The sequence below is a fragment of the Dendronephthya gigantea genome, unplaced genomic scaffold (genome assembly GCF_004324835.1).
Source record: "Dendronephthya gigantea isolate DGI-Jeju-01 unplaced genomic scaffold, DenGig_1.0 000052F, whole genome shotgun sequence".
Taxonomy (NCBI): domain Eukaryota; kingdom Metazoa; phylum Cnidaria; class Anthozoa; order Malacalcyonacea; family Nephtheidae; genus Dendronephthya; species Dendronephthya gigantea.
Window position 1 is genome coordinate 1165399 of NW_021163062.1, and position 14498 is coordinate 1179896.

Below are 14498 nucleotides of genomic sequence, written 5' to 3' on the forward strand. Positions count from 1 at the left end.
AACAACATACTAGTACTAAATTCACTCAGTAAATTTTCTTTTGATTAATAAAGTTTGCTTTTCGTATATTGTCATAAATGGTTAAAGTCGTTTAAGTAACTCGACTGTGTGAACACCCTAAATATGGGATATTGTTCATCGTGAGAGAGGCTATTTCGCGTGTCTTTCGCCGCTGGTGGGCAGATCATTTTTGAACCTTCACGTTTGCGTTAAGACTGTTTCATTCAACGTCTAAAGATTGGGGGGAAGAGCCTGCTCCAAAGCTCCAATTGGTTCACGATGGGTCCATGGACTCCCCGAACGCGAAATGTTTAATATCTAATTATATACCTTCTGTATAATCAGGGGAAAATACTGCAATTTCATAATTAATCATGGGGTGCGATTAATCATGAGCTTAAATTGTGTCCTAATTAAGTACTTTTCCTTAAAACAAGTTGATTACATATAATTAATAAGTTATAGAACGAATGGCAAAATCATACTCGTGATTAAAACTCCCGCTACGCGGCATACTTGTATATACTCGTATGAGATTGCCATTGATTTGAGCACTCCTGTTTCACTTTTTTTTTGGACCCACGATCCCCCGGAAACTGAAACTGTCGTTCCAGGTCTGCGCTGCCAAATCCAAAATGGCCGACCATTTGGAAATCCAGAATTTAGCTGTTGGTAAAAATCGTGATTGAATTTTGCAGAAATTCGATGCAGAATGAGGTTTAAAATACGACCCAAATTATCCGCTTTTATATATGATTTTATAATAATCATTTTATAACCCATTTTGGTATTGTCGCTTCATAAAATCAAACATAAACAGATCGTCCCAACAAAAATTTTCAAAAAGCTGAATCTCAAGGACAAGGTATCAGGTAAGTGCGACCATATTTCACACATATTGGAGACACGTATCACAAAGCTGTGTGCATTATTTCATTAAATAAGTTCTTATTCAAAACAGCTAACTGAATACTGCAATTTGGAATGAATAATATTTCACTTTTAGAGTCTAGATGGCTAGATATAGCCATCTAGATTAATATTTTTAATCCATATCAATTTCACACAAACATCTGCAAACAAGCTGTTGTTCTCACACTGCTTGTCCCAGAAAGTGAGAAAATGGGACAGCTGTTTGTGATAACAAATTTTTGAATTGCCAGGCGTTTGGTGTCGCATTCGTAATATAACTGTAATTGATGCAAGGTTGAATGCTTGATATTACTGTGATATCACAAACAGCAATTCATATATTTCTATTTAAAAGAGTGCATTTGCCCCTTTACAGGAGAGGACGGAAAATCTCCTTTCCTTCTCCTGCCAGGGTCGTTCATTCCAATGCTTTTCTCAATTGCAACGCCTTACCATAAAATAGTTTGAGGAAACTTGGATTGAAATCAGACTTGTTAGAAGCTGTTAGAAGCTGTTTCTGATTGAAACGTGCTACTGACAACAACATAGAAGGACCGTATGGGTTAGGGGGGGGGGGAGGTCTGTGGTGGTGGAACAAGTAATTATTAATAAAATATTCATGTTATGCTTGAAAACAAAATTTTATTGATGTTTGAGAAATAACATATCACACATCTATTAAGGTTTTATAAAAGCGTCATCTAACATATAAAATTACAGTAGTTGAATTATATCCTTGAATGGGTGGTCCAATAACGGTTCATTCCTGGCGAATTCTTTGGGCCTATAGATTTAAAAATTAGTACTATTAATATTTGATTCTCGACAATTTTTGAGTGGATTTAGGCTGTAAAAGGAAAGTGATACTGTATCTTTACTTTGGACTGACATATTCCGAATTTTTATTGAAAGATATTGTATTGAACACACGAATTTCTGCACATACGCACTTTTGCAGTTTTCATTTTGCATTCATATTCGTCGATCCAATTGAATCGACTTAGTTTCGTTGATTTATTTTAAATTGTGATCTGTTATTTGCTTCAGTCGACTTTTTACAATTGAAAAGGAAATTGAGGAAAATATTTCACCCGATCAAAGAATGCTGCCTATTTGAAAACCACCATTTATTGCTTCAAAAAATTTATTCTCAGAAAATATACCGTGTGCACGAAAATTAATTCATTTTTGCTTGAAATTCTCATAATAACTTATTTTACTGTCTTTTGAAGTTTTACTTACAACTAGTCATATTTGCCACTAGTAGTATTTACCACCAGATCGGCTGCCGCTTCGGCTACGACTTCTGCCCCCGCTTCGACTACGACTCCTGCTTCGGCCACGACTTTTGCTGCGACTCCGACTTCGACCACGGCCTTTTCGACGTCTACGCCGGTTTTGCCGCCTCCTATAGTATCGACGACTAGGCATAGCCATTGGATCAGCAAGCAACTTGTCTGCGACAGAGCTGTAAAAAATCCGCACTATTTAGCTAATACTGTTGTTTGTGTCGATTGCACTGTCATAGGCCTGGTGTGCTTTTTGTTCCTATTACATTTAGTTTGGCATACAGGAAACTACACTGTAACTGCAAACAGCAAGTTTTTATTGCAACTTGGGGAATGATAACATTATAACGATGACATAATATGTAGCTAAAGATTACGTCTATTTCAAGTCAGTCAACGGCATGGAAGATGAGCTTTGCGTGAATAGCTCTTTCAATGCACTCACTTTTCATAAAATATTTGATTATTATTTTATTATCATAAATTAATTGTGATAAAATATTAGTTTTTCTTATGCATGGTATATACGCACAGAACAACGCTTATAATATGGATGGGTTAAAATTCCAAAATAATGGTTCATCGTATTTATAGGTTGTGAAACTTCGCAGAAATAAAGTTTCTTTAACTCTTTATTGCTAACTGAACACAATGACACTTACTTTTCCAAGACGTCGTTCACAACATTTTCATCATCTTCACCTAAGATCAATGTTGCTGAAATCAGCAGCACAAAAGCGAACAAAAATATGGATGTCCTCATTTTAGAAAATTCTTTAACTTTTCGGCAGCAACGCAAAACAGGCTCTAGTATGCATCAACTCAAATCAGGTCTTTATATAGAGGAGTAAATACAGTCAAAATTAATTAAATATATTGCTCACCAGGGTAGGCGGAAGTTATATAGAGAGAAAACACTTGAGTAACTCAAAGGCCTCGCCTCTACTTAAACAATATTAAATTAACAATATTAATAATTACAATATACACGCATCTACGATTCAAAGGACGCGTTAGGTTATAAGTAAACAAAATTTCACTGAGTAGTGCCATGGCAAACAGTTTCTAACAAATCGTTGCGTACCTCCTTAAGGGGGCAATTCACGTGATTTATTGGACATTTTTTGCTGCGATTTTTGTCTTTTGATATATGTTATCAATTAGGTAAGTTAATTATTAAGATTAGTGATAAAATAACGTTACTCGTGCACGAGGTCAAGAAACTGAAATAGAAGCAGAAATCGCCCGTATGCACTGGTCTCCTGATAAATTGCCACATAGTATAAAAATGTCTTAAAAATGTGGATAGGTATAAGTTCAGTCGATCTAGAGTGATATCGATGTATTTAATATGCTTGATTATATTGGTTTGTAACAGAACTGTGAATGCTAATCAGGTTCATGGGTATAATATGGTTTAGTTTCCATTATAATCATTGATTACATTATGTAAGGACATGCATATAGGTATAGTAAATGAATTTTTGAAACGCCGATCATGTCACGTCAGCATACAACTCCAATGCATTCTAACCTTAAATTCATTAAATTTTGCCTTGTAAATTTATATATATATACAGTAGGAGGCAAAAGTTTGAGTCCAGTGACTGTATTTCATTGTTTTAGCAGCATATATTAATATTCTACAGAAAACCTTACCGATAAGTGAACTAGAAAAAAGTAAATAAGTAAACAGAAAAATACATGCTGTACAACAACTATGAGATGTTATAATATTCATTTTTACGTATGTTAATGTGCAAACATGCATTTACATGTCATTGCTTAGTATCCCTCTTTTTTGCTCTTGAAATGACCTTTATTCTTGCTCGCATAGATTCCATAGGTTTTTTAATGTCGCACGTTCAATACCTTGCCAGCATTCGTTGACCACTTGCCTCAAGTCATCCTGGCTGGCGGGTCTGTGCCTCGTCCTCTTCCGGTTAAAACGGTTCTACAAGTGCTCCATAAGTTTTAGATCTGGAATTTGAGGTGGAAAGCCATGAGAACGAGATCACCCAAATGAGTTTGCTTCTAAAAGATTTCTGGCACATAGAAGATGTGCATGTGCTTAGGGTGATTATCATGTAGTTAGACGTGCGATCATCTTTGAACCAAATGAAATTCCATGTCCTTGAAGAATTGGATGATACTTTTCTTTAATTAGGATCCTATTATATCTTTCAATATTGCCAAACCGAGCATGACCAAAGCAGCTAAAAGTTTGCTTGAGTAGGATTTAGTTTCTTCGAACCTCTCCAAGGTTAGTTGCATACCACCTTTTTAAATTCTCACTATTTCTGCGATCTTACGAGGAAAGAATCCTTCAATACTTAATGCAACTATTTGTCCTTGTGCACCATCACTTTGCCCTTTTTCCCACCCATCTTGGGCAGTGTAAAGGAATGAGAACTTTATTTTCTGATAATTTAGATCATTAGGCCAAAACAGTGTGCAATTAATATAGTTTACAGTACAGAAACATTAGCACGCATGTCTTAACTCGAATACGCTGCCAGGATTTAATACTGGAATTCTACAACTACTGGACTCAAACTTTTGCCTCCTACTGTATATATATTATATATATATATATATATATATATATATAATATATATATATATATATATATATATATAATATATATATATTAATATATAGATAAATTTATTAACCTTTGACAACAGGCTTGTGTCTTTTAGTAGGCCTCTAGCCCACATTTTGCAACAATTTATCTCAGTTAATGAGAATTTAAATCCCTTTCTGTTGCCTGCACGACAAACAGTTAAGGTGAACATCTTTTTAATGTTTCGATTAAGTATCACAAGTCATTATTCTTTCCTAATGAGTAATAAAGCATTCTATTACCGGTATTTAAATTGTCTATATTGTTTTGTTCTTAAAATTCTCTCAATTTAATTGTGGTGATCGTAACTATAGAAAATTACGCTTTGCATATTTCATGTTTATACTTGAGTAAAAAATTTTTGGCCAACTGAAATGTCTGACATTCGATGAAAGATCGTTAAAAGATCTCATACGATATTTCTTTACACATAGAGTCAAATATTTTGTATGGTCAATGCATTATTTATATGAATAGGCTGAATAGCACGATATTTCCTCAGATATTTGGTTCATATTGAAAACAGTACAGTGAATCTCTCATCTCAGTCTAACAATTAAACGAACTTAAATTTCTGACCAAAATTTCTTGAGAAAAATGTTTGAGCCTCATCAAACTTGCAGATGTTCTTAGATTTCGATACCTTGTTACCCTCAAGGTGAAAAAGGTATAATTATTATAATGATACTGCCTCTAAGCAACGCGCGTTCATGCCTCTCCAAAAAAAATCATATCGATTTGGTTGCCGAGCAGTAAGTTGCCGAGCAGTAAGGCCGCCAATTATTTGTCATTACATTTATTTTAGGATATTATCTTATTCCTCCTATATATGCACACATACATAATTGCAGGATAACAAGTCCCTGGACAAAATAGTTGTAAACATATCGCCTTAAGTGAAATAAAAGTTATCATAAGGAATGTGGATGGCTGTATGTGTCCTAACTGTAAATAAAAATATACTAGTTTTGTAGGTGTTTAAAAAGCAAGAAAAAAGAATTCGTTGGTCAGTTGTGGTGGCCGTGAAGGTCAAACGTCGCACTTTCAACATGTCTATTTAACGTATTAAATATACTAGATAATGAGCTGAAAAGTCTCATCTAGTGTTTTAATGCGTTTAGCGCGCGAAAAGTGCAACGTGCTGACTATACCACCAACGCGTGGTACAAAAAACCAGAGCATAAAATCAAAAGATGTGATGAAAAAAGGAAGATATTATGGAAAGAAATATTGTTTAGAAACAATTGAATCTAGTGCAACTTTGCTAAGATGATATAGGTATACTGGCAAGCCGACTTATTTTATAATATGCCGGAAAATTGCTACCGCTGCGGTTTAAAGGACTTCAAACTTAATAATTACAAATTTGAAATGAATTCACACTGATTTTTAAAACGAAATATCCAGAGTTTATAACTATAAGAGCAATATCAGTAATTACAATAGGGGAAATATTAATTGCATGCATATTGTAACCATCTATAGGCTAGAACTTTTATATTAAATCAGATTAGTTGTTTTGACGGGACAGTGTTATTGTGTTATTATAGATTAAAAATCATTCAATGTTTTAGCCACGTAATCGTTTTAACTTGAAACGTGTCTGTTTCCCCAAGCCCCGTTTACACTATACTCGATATATAGGCACGGCACGTCTAAAATGGTACGGTGAGGAGGGGGGTTAGCCGTGCCGTGCCAATAAATCTAGTGTAGTGTAAACGGGGTTTTTGTCTATAATTTTTGTTAAAAGGGATGAGCTATCATTAGGATACAAATAATGATTTTAATGAGTTTCCTTACAGTACCGAGACAGCATGATACTGTAGTTCTAACAAATAGCTTCAATATTTTGCACGAGCAACGTTGACAAGTGGACTCGCAATAAAACAACAATTACTTCAATGATGATTTCCTGCCATTCGATTATTCCTGAAGATATTTCCAACAGTTCTCTCCGTTCAGCTATACGAATTTCAAATTCCAAGTAATAGTTGGGAAAATTTGTGGTAGGAAAAACCGCACTTACCCGCTATTGAAAACGTCCATCCGGGCACTGCTGAAATGGGCTTGGTACCCATTTCAGCTATGCTGTGCCAATAAATCGAGCGGTAGTGTAAACGGGGCTATAGTTACCACGTGCACTGATCACGGATTTATCATGCAGAATCTGCCCGAATGGGGGGGGGGTGGAAACAGTTTAGACGTTTGTTTTTCGAAACCACTAAGGTTAAGCGCGGCTTACAATAGTGATATCATGTAATATTTACTGTGATATTCTGGTAACTAAGTGATAATGCCAGGTGGATAGGTATTTTAAGTTGTTCGAATCTTTGCTAGCTAATCAGCCACTTTTGATAACTTGCCCGCTTAGTATGCTGGGTGTTTTAATTACAGATATATTCGCTCAACCCATTAATTTATATAGAACCCGTTGAACAATAGTACTACATCTTTAACTTCAAAAGCAATCATTTTGGCGGCTTTTTATGTAAAATATTCTTATAGAAACAAAACAACTAATGGCGTTGTTATTAAGGTATATGAAATTTATCCGTGTAATTTATTTATGTAACTTTCCATGGCATCGTTTTTTTTATGGTATATGGTATATGGTATATGGTTTTTATGGTATTTTCATGCCGGTCGCAGTTTCCTTACCAACAACACGTGCATGGGAATAGTTTTAATAACTTCATGTTACCAAGTGATATAAGCATGCGATCAGATATCAATTTATCATCGTAACGACTGATCTCGTTGAAAATCATATATCACTAGTGATTTCTCGTTTTTCAGACATTAATGTACTATTGAAGTATATAATTATTCTTTATAATTATGCTCAAGCCTTGTTAAGCACATACACCGTGTTTATAGTTTTCGTATAATATATTTTTGATGATTAGAGACAACGATTTTCCTTCTTAGTTCTTCATTGTACCTTGAATATTTATTGATTATTTATAATGTATTAAGTTTGTTACTAAGCAGTGTGTACGAAACATATTATTAATATTATGCGTAGACCAAACATGGGCCTGTAATAATTATAGAAATTGAAGCAAAAAATGCAAACATTTAATTCATATATTTCTCATTTTTGATGGTTTGAATTTGTTCAAAGAATTAGTTTAGACTTCTTAGCGTGTTTAACGCTATCAGGAATGTCTTTTGGATACCCAACAGCTTTGAATACTATGGTTTCAGACTCGTTCTCTTTTGCTGTTGAATCTAACACCAACCTGCGGTTCGTTGTCTTTGTGGCTGTGATCATTTCAATCAGGTTCGCAAGACAACCAGCACAAGCGAAGAATCCCCCAGAAATAAAAAATGCTAAACGGTATGAACGAGTAACGTCGAATATCCATCCTGAATATTATAAATAAACCATTTTAGCATTTGAGAATGTTTCGAGACAAAATATATTTAAAAATTTAGCCCGTCCACGCAACCAAGTATGGTCTTCACCCGCCCCTCCCCGGTCGCCGTCGCGTTTCTCATTGACTGCGATTTGCGAATTTTCCTGACTAAATGGCGAGCGCTTTCGAATCAAAAGTTCAATGATACAATTAATTATATCCATATAAAGAATGACATTCAGTATGGAAGATATATAGTTCGCATTTTGAGAGAAATAACGAGAAGTATTTCACTGATCACAAACCGCAATACGACGCTGCATAAATTTACATTTTAGCCATGCAGCTTCTGCGAATTTGTTCTTGGGTCAAATAAACTCAAATTTGTGCTTTGGACTTCGTGCTTGGGTCAAATAAACTCAAAATATCATCAAATAATGCCTAATGCATGGATCGAGAATCTATTGCATGGAAAGAAGCTTAAGCGGAGTTATTCCACATTTTGTACGTCAGATACCCGGCTATTTTCATATTCAAATTCATGTCTGAATCTGAATCTGAATCTGAATGTGAAAATGTATTTGAAACCGTAGAGCCGACGGTGATACTGTTTTTAAAGACATTTATAGCCTGTTTTGAAATAATATGTGAACTACTTCTCACCTGCTAAAACTGGACCGACACCCCCCGGTATACTGAGAGCCCCAAATAAGTAAGTTACTGCGTGCTTCGCGTCATCCGGGTGGGACACTTCAGGAGTTATCATAATGACACACAATGACTGGAATCCACGGGCAAAACCAAAGAAAATTGAAAAAATAAACACGTGGGTTGAAGTTTTTGCTAAAGGTAGCAATGTTATTGATACAGCCAGAGTTAGTAGTGCCAAAATGTTATAAGTATGAACACTCCAGTTGCGTTTATCGATCATCCTCCCCAAAATTACTTTTCCAGCAGTTTCCATGCTGCACATCAAGGTAATGTTGTATACGCTGACGTAAGTTGGTATGCCAATATCTTTACAAAAAGATATCTTGAAGAAATATTGAAAATTATAATTTGAAAAGAAAAATTGCAAAGGATACAATATGCTTTTCCACTACTCGAATATTTTTTTGGAACGAGATTTTTTTAGGATGTTTAAAAGATTTTTTAGGCTTTTATAAAAATTTCTCTTTCGGAAAATCTTTCAAAGAATATCATAAATCAGATGTATATATAATTCATGCCAAAAGCAGTTTGAAATCCTAACCGTTTTGTGAGAAGTTATAAAAACATAAGCTTATCTTACCAAGTGAACTTGAGGTACAAAGAGTCCAAGATAGACAAATACCATTAGAAGCACCCAAATTAGGAATCTTTTATTTTTCAACATTCTACCAAACGTTACACGGACGTTCAAACCATTCCCCTTTTCACGAGGTATTTGTTTTTTACTAGGGAACAGGGCACACGCAAACAGTAAGGGAATGAAAAATAATGAAACTATTCTTAATGTGACACGCCACCCGTAATGTCGTATTAGATATTCGCACGCCGGTCCATACCACATTGGAAAACCACCAGATGCGGAGGATACTACCCCAGTTGCTGCGGCTAAATGTCTCTGGAAACAAAATTGCAAAACTATAATGCTTGACATATATAACAAGCATGTCCCAGTGCCAAATATTACGCCATATGTCAGGTAGAACAGTGGAATGTCCTTCACAAATGAACTAAGTAGTAGACCAAGACATAAGAGAGTGCTTCCTAGGACGACAACTGGTCGAAAACTGAAATACCGAGTTAAGATACCACATGCTGGACATAAACACATGTACCAAATGAAATGAAATGAACCAATCCAGGCTGAATAAACGAAAAAATATAGTTAGCGCTGATTGGTAAATAATAAACCATATCACATATCCATATACCTAGCCGAAAATAGTAGCGATAATTGAGGGAGGGATGACCAAATTCATAGGCAAAAGGGAGGAATTGAATTCAGCACAATTGATCTATTTTAGAACAAGCTGTAAAGTGATTCATCTCCGGATTCTTGATTCAGTAACGCGAAATAGGTGTATATACGTATATTTCGGTGACTTAGTGAAATGTTTCTCAATAATTATAGCCGTAGCAGTAGTAACGACACAAATTTTTTTCTTCAAACTATGCTCAAGTTTCCTGATCAATCTTCTGAAAACCGATACCATGAGCTTTTGTTAGACACTTTTTTATTACCGCTAGACCAAATAATTTCCAAGTTGCTGTCTCCTGAATGTTTACGAGATCAAGAACGATAGAAAAATTGTCAAATGATTGCTTTTTAACAAAGAAAGAAAACCTGTTTTTCTTTTCTCTTGCTGTGATTTTCTGATAATATTGAAGTTTGATATTCCAACTCCGCCTTCATGAAATAGGGGGGGGGGGGGGCAAGGGGGAGTCTTGTCACGAAATCACAAAGGTGTTTTTAAGATTTCACGAATCACGAAGAAGATCATTTCATTTTCACGATTTTTACGACTAGTTGAGACTTTGCAGCGGGAAGACTGGGAAATTAGGCGGAAAGCTACTGTTTTGACTATTCTACCTTTCGTTTAGTTGGGGCCCAGTATTTAATCTAAAAAATTATAAATAGTGGTAAAATATTGGGGAAAATAAGATGCCTTTGCCAGCGTTTTAGGTCTTCACGAGTCACGGAACGCATTTTAATCACGATTCACGGAATGGCATTTTCTCAAATCACGCATCACAATACAGAAATGATGCTAATCACGGATCACGAAAATACCCTTGCCCCCCCCCTCAAATAGCACTTTATAATACCATACCTTTATATTATAGTAAAGTAAAAAACAAATTCCGAATAAACGGCACATCTTGAGAGTGAAAATATGAATCAAGCAAGGCAGAGGTTGAGACCATAAAATTTTGACCTTACTTTTTAAATTGTCGGCTGGTCGTGGTTTTTATATAATAGTGTTGAACTAGAAACGTAGGTCGAAAAACGAAAATGGATTGTTTTCAGGAAAGCTAATTAATCTCAAACTCTTATCTAGTAATCAAACTAATTGTTGTTGTTATGTCTCCACTTCAATATTTGTGTATCATATATTATATAACAATGTTGAGAATATAAGCAATTTCATCAATTCCATGATCTATGAGACAACAGACGCGCCGAAAGACGTCACTGTTGTTTGTTTTGTCATTCAACCACATTTTAGCTTGTGTCTTAAGCCAGCCAATAGCATTTCTTTAGTCCTACAGAGCATGTACGCGTGCATGCGTGTTATTGTTTTCCTTGCGTATATATTGAATTGACTAAAGGTGGCTGGCGTGTGTTTATTATAAAAACATGGTTATCATTCCTGAAAATATTTTGTAGTTTTGTTTGTTTTATTTCGTGTTTAGCAATCACTATATTGCAAATAGTCTTAGGGGACGCCATTAAATAGACGTATAAATTATAAATACCCATACAGATTTGTCGTTATTAATTTAGTACTTAAGTCATCGACTTTGTCCTTCCTACCAATTTTTGTTCTGTTTTCCTGAAATTCTCCCGTCCAGCTTGTGAACAAAACACCAAAAGAATTTGATATTCCAATCGCGATTCCAACAAGAAAGAATGCCCCGAGAACCACAAGCCAACTTCGTTTGCTATCGTTTTGCATCTCCCGGTTTTTGTCACACATTCCCGTGGCAAATGTACGGTTCAGTAAACTTTTTAGTACGGAATGATATCTTTCTTTCATTCAACACTATTACAAGAATTGAGCAAGCTATAAAGAGATCATAACGTGATTTTAGAAGTAATTTAAGCGTTCGTTGAAATGTTTGCAATATCCAATTATCATATCGTCAGCTACTGTTATCATATCGTCAGCTACTATTATCATATCGTGAGCTACTATTTCACTGGATATGCGGTGAGATTAATAGCTCCCACGTTATGGGTAGCTGAACAAGGGTAAAAAACGTTAACCAATCAGATCGTTGTTTACTTTCTGCACGCAAAACCAATCAGAGGGGATAAAATTAGTAACACCTAAACAGTAGGAGTGAGAAAATAACATCCTATTCTAAGCAAGTTGTGCCATTCGATATATACTTTTTCGCAAAGAAAACAACAAATTATGATAAAATGAGCCTTTCTCTTGAATTTTGTCGTGTCGTGCGAATTTTGCAGATTCGGCCTATAACGTGAAATATTTATCTTTGAATAGTCATGCTACGACGCACGTAATAATTATAACCGGATCTACAAGGTATTTTCACTACTTTCTATTATAAACCGTTTCAAAAATCTTAAAACTGTTTTTATGATACTCGATTGAGCATTTAGTCTGAAATCTAAAATCTAGTCAGCTGGAAAGCGCTATAACGTAAAATCTAAAACCTACTCGGCTAGAACGCTTTATAACGTGAAATTGATATTTTCCTTAGCCTGCTTCGACTGTGTTGCGTTGTGGATACTGTATGTTTTGCCTTTTGTGGATAAATTTTGTTTTTGTTATTTTTGGTATACTTTCGTTAACTTTCGACGAATTTATAATGCCATATTGCGATATGTTGCAGCACTCGCAAAAATTTAAGTTGTTGAAAAAATATCCTTATCTATAGGAACTTATTCAACAGAATAACCCTTCATTGCCCTTTCCTTCATTGAACCTGCAATAACCCTTCATTGCCCCTTCTCTCATTGAACCCGCAATAACCCTTCATTGCCCTTTCCTTCATTGAACCTGCAATAACCCTTCATTGCCCCTCCTCTCATTGAACCTGCAATAACCCTTCATTGCCCTTTCCTTCATTGAACCTGCAATAACCCTTCATTGCCCCTCCTCTCATTGAACCTGCAATAACCCTTCATTGCCCTTTCCTTCATTGAACCTGCAATAACCCTTCATTGCCCCTCCTCTCATTGAACCTGCAATAACCCTTCATTGCCCTTCCCTTCATTGAACCTGCAATAACCCTTCATTGCCCTTCCCTTCAGTGAACCTGCAATAACCCTTCATTGCCCTTCCCTTCAGTGAACCTGCAATAACCCTTCATTGCCCCTCCTCTCATTGAACCTGCAATAACCCTTCATTGAACCTACATAGACCTGAGGCAAAAACCCAGCCTCAATTAATTTATCCACATAACATTCATCTTTGCTGACTTTACTCTTAGGAAAAAAACAACAAAGCTATCCGGAAAACCAAAAGCTTTACAAATGTCCTAAATCTTAGAATTTATTTATGGAGCATGGACATTAATAAGAATCTTTAAGGGTTCTTTCAGCAATTTGCAAGTGTAAAGATATTTAATCTCTCACACTTTTTTCACAATTATTTGGACAATTATGTGCCCCTGGTTTTCAGTATGTTAAAAACTGGTTGCATTTGATGAGCATGCCATAGAAAATTTCCACTCATTAGTTAGCACTAGCAGAGACTGACCAAGGAGACTCTACACATATAATATTGCACTGAAAGAAAAAAAATGATGCAATCATATAAGCACAAATTTTATCATTTCAAGATTTCTTTGTCCTATCTATAAGATTATATTTTAGTGGTAAAATGAGAGTCAGCCAAATAATTGAAAGGCAAGCAAGCTGAATTCCTCATGCACAAATTTGAATCCCTTTACACCCATGCAAGCGTGACGTACAGTTCAACAACCCTAAAATAAATGACAATTAAAACATACAATAAAGTGAAGACTTGCTTAGAATGGGATGTTATTTTCTCACTCCTTCTGTTTACATGTTACTAATTTTATGCCCTCTGATTGGTTTAGCATGCAAAATGTAAACAAACGATCTGATTGGTTAATGTTTTTTACCCCTGCGGGCAGCTAGATTTTTTAATGGATACGCAGTCTCAATTTTATAAGCGATCAGAAAAGTCCGCTGAAATTCATATGCTGTACCTACATTCATAATAACAAACGACTGCGTATCACAGCGTATCCACGTACCACTCAAGACTTATACCTACAATCATATTACGTCATATATTAATTTCCTTAAGCTTACCTGTATCATTTTACAATTTAGTTTAACTTGCCCCGTTATCTTAACATATTAACTAACTCACTGCGTACCATATTCATGTTATTTAAGAATCGTTAAGAAAGTGCGGGGTATTCCGCATTCGCTCGCACAATTCTACATACCAAATCGGATTACAGACGATGATATAATGAGAATATCCACATCGCGTGACAATGTTTATGTCAGATTCCTCGCTTTTTTGGTCCATCAAATTTCTTTAAAATGTAATTCGAAAACCACTAGGTAGATAGAAAAGGTATAATGTTGCTAATGA

General features: G+C 35.4%; 1 protein-coding gene across 2 annotated transcripts; it reads right to left on the reverse strand.

The window, feature by feature from the left end:
• Positions 1-7927: 7927 nt before the first annotated feature.
• LOC114528975 (monocarboxylate transporter 13-like) lies at positions 7928-14498 on the reverse strand. Of its 2 annotated transcripts, none has more exons than XM_028550683.1 (5): positions 14347-14498; positions 11711-11960; positions 9479-10038; positions 8851-9220; positions 7928-8197 (listed from the first exon to the last, which is right to left on the reverse strand). In XM_028550683.1, the coding sequence occupies exons 2-5, from the start codon at positions 11931-11933 to the stop codon at positions 7947-7949; spliced, it is 1404 nt and encodes a 467-aa protein (XP_028406484.1). In that variant the 5' UTR covers positions 11934-11960; positions 14347-14498; the 3' UTR covers positions 7928-7946. The 2 variants fall into 2 exon arrangements, with proteins under 2 accessions (XP_028406484.1, XP_028406485.1); XM_028550684.1 differs by lacking the exon at positions 14347-14498 and adding an exon at positions 14207-14267.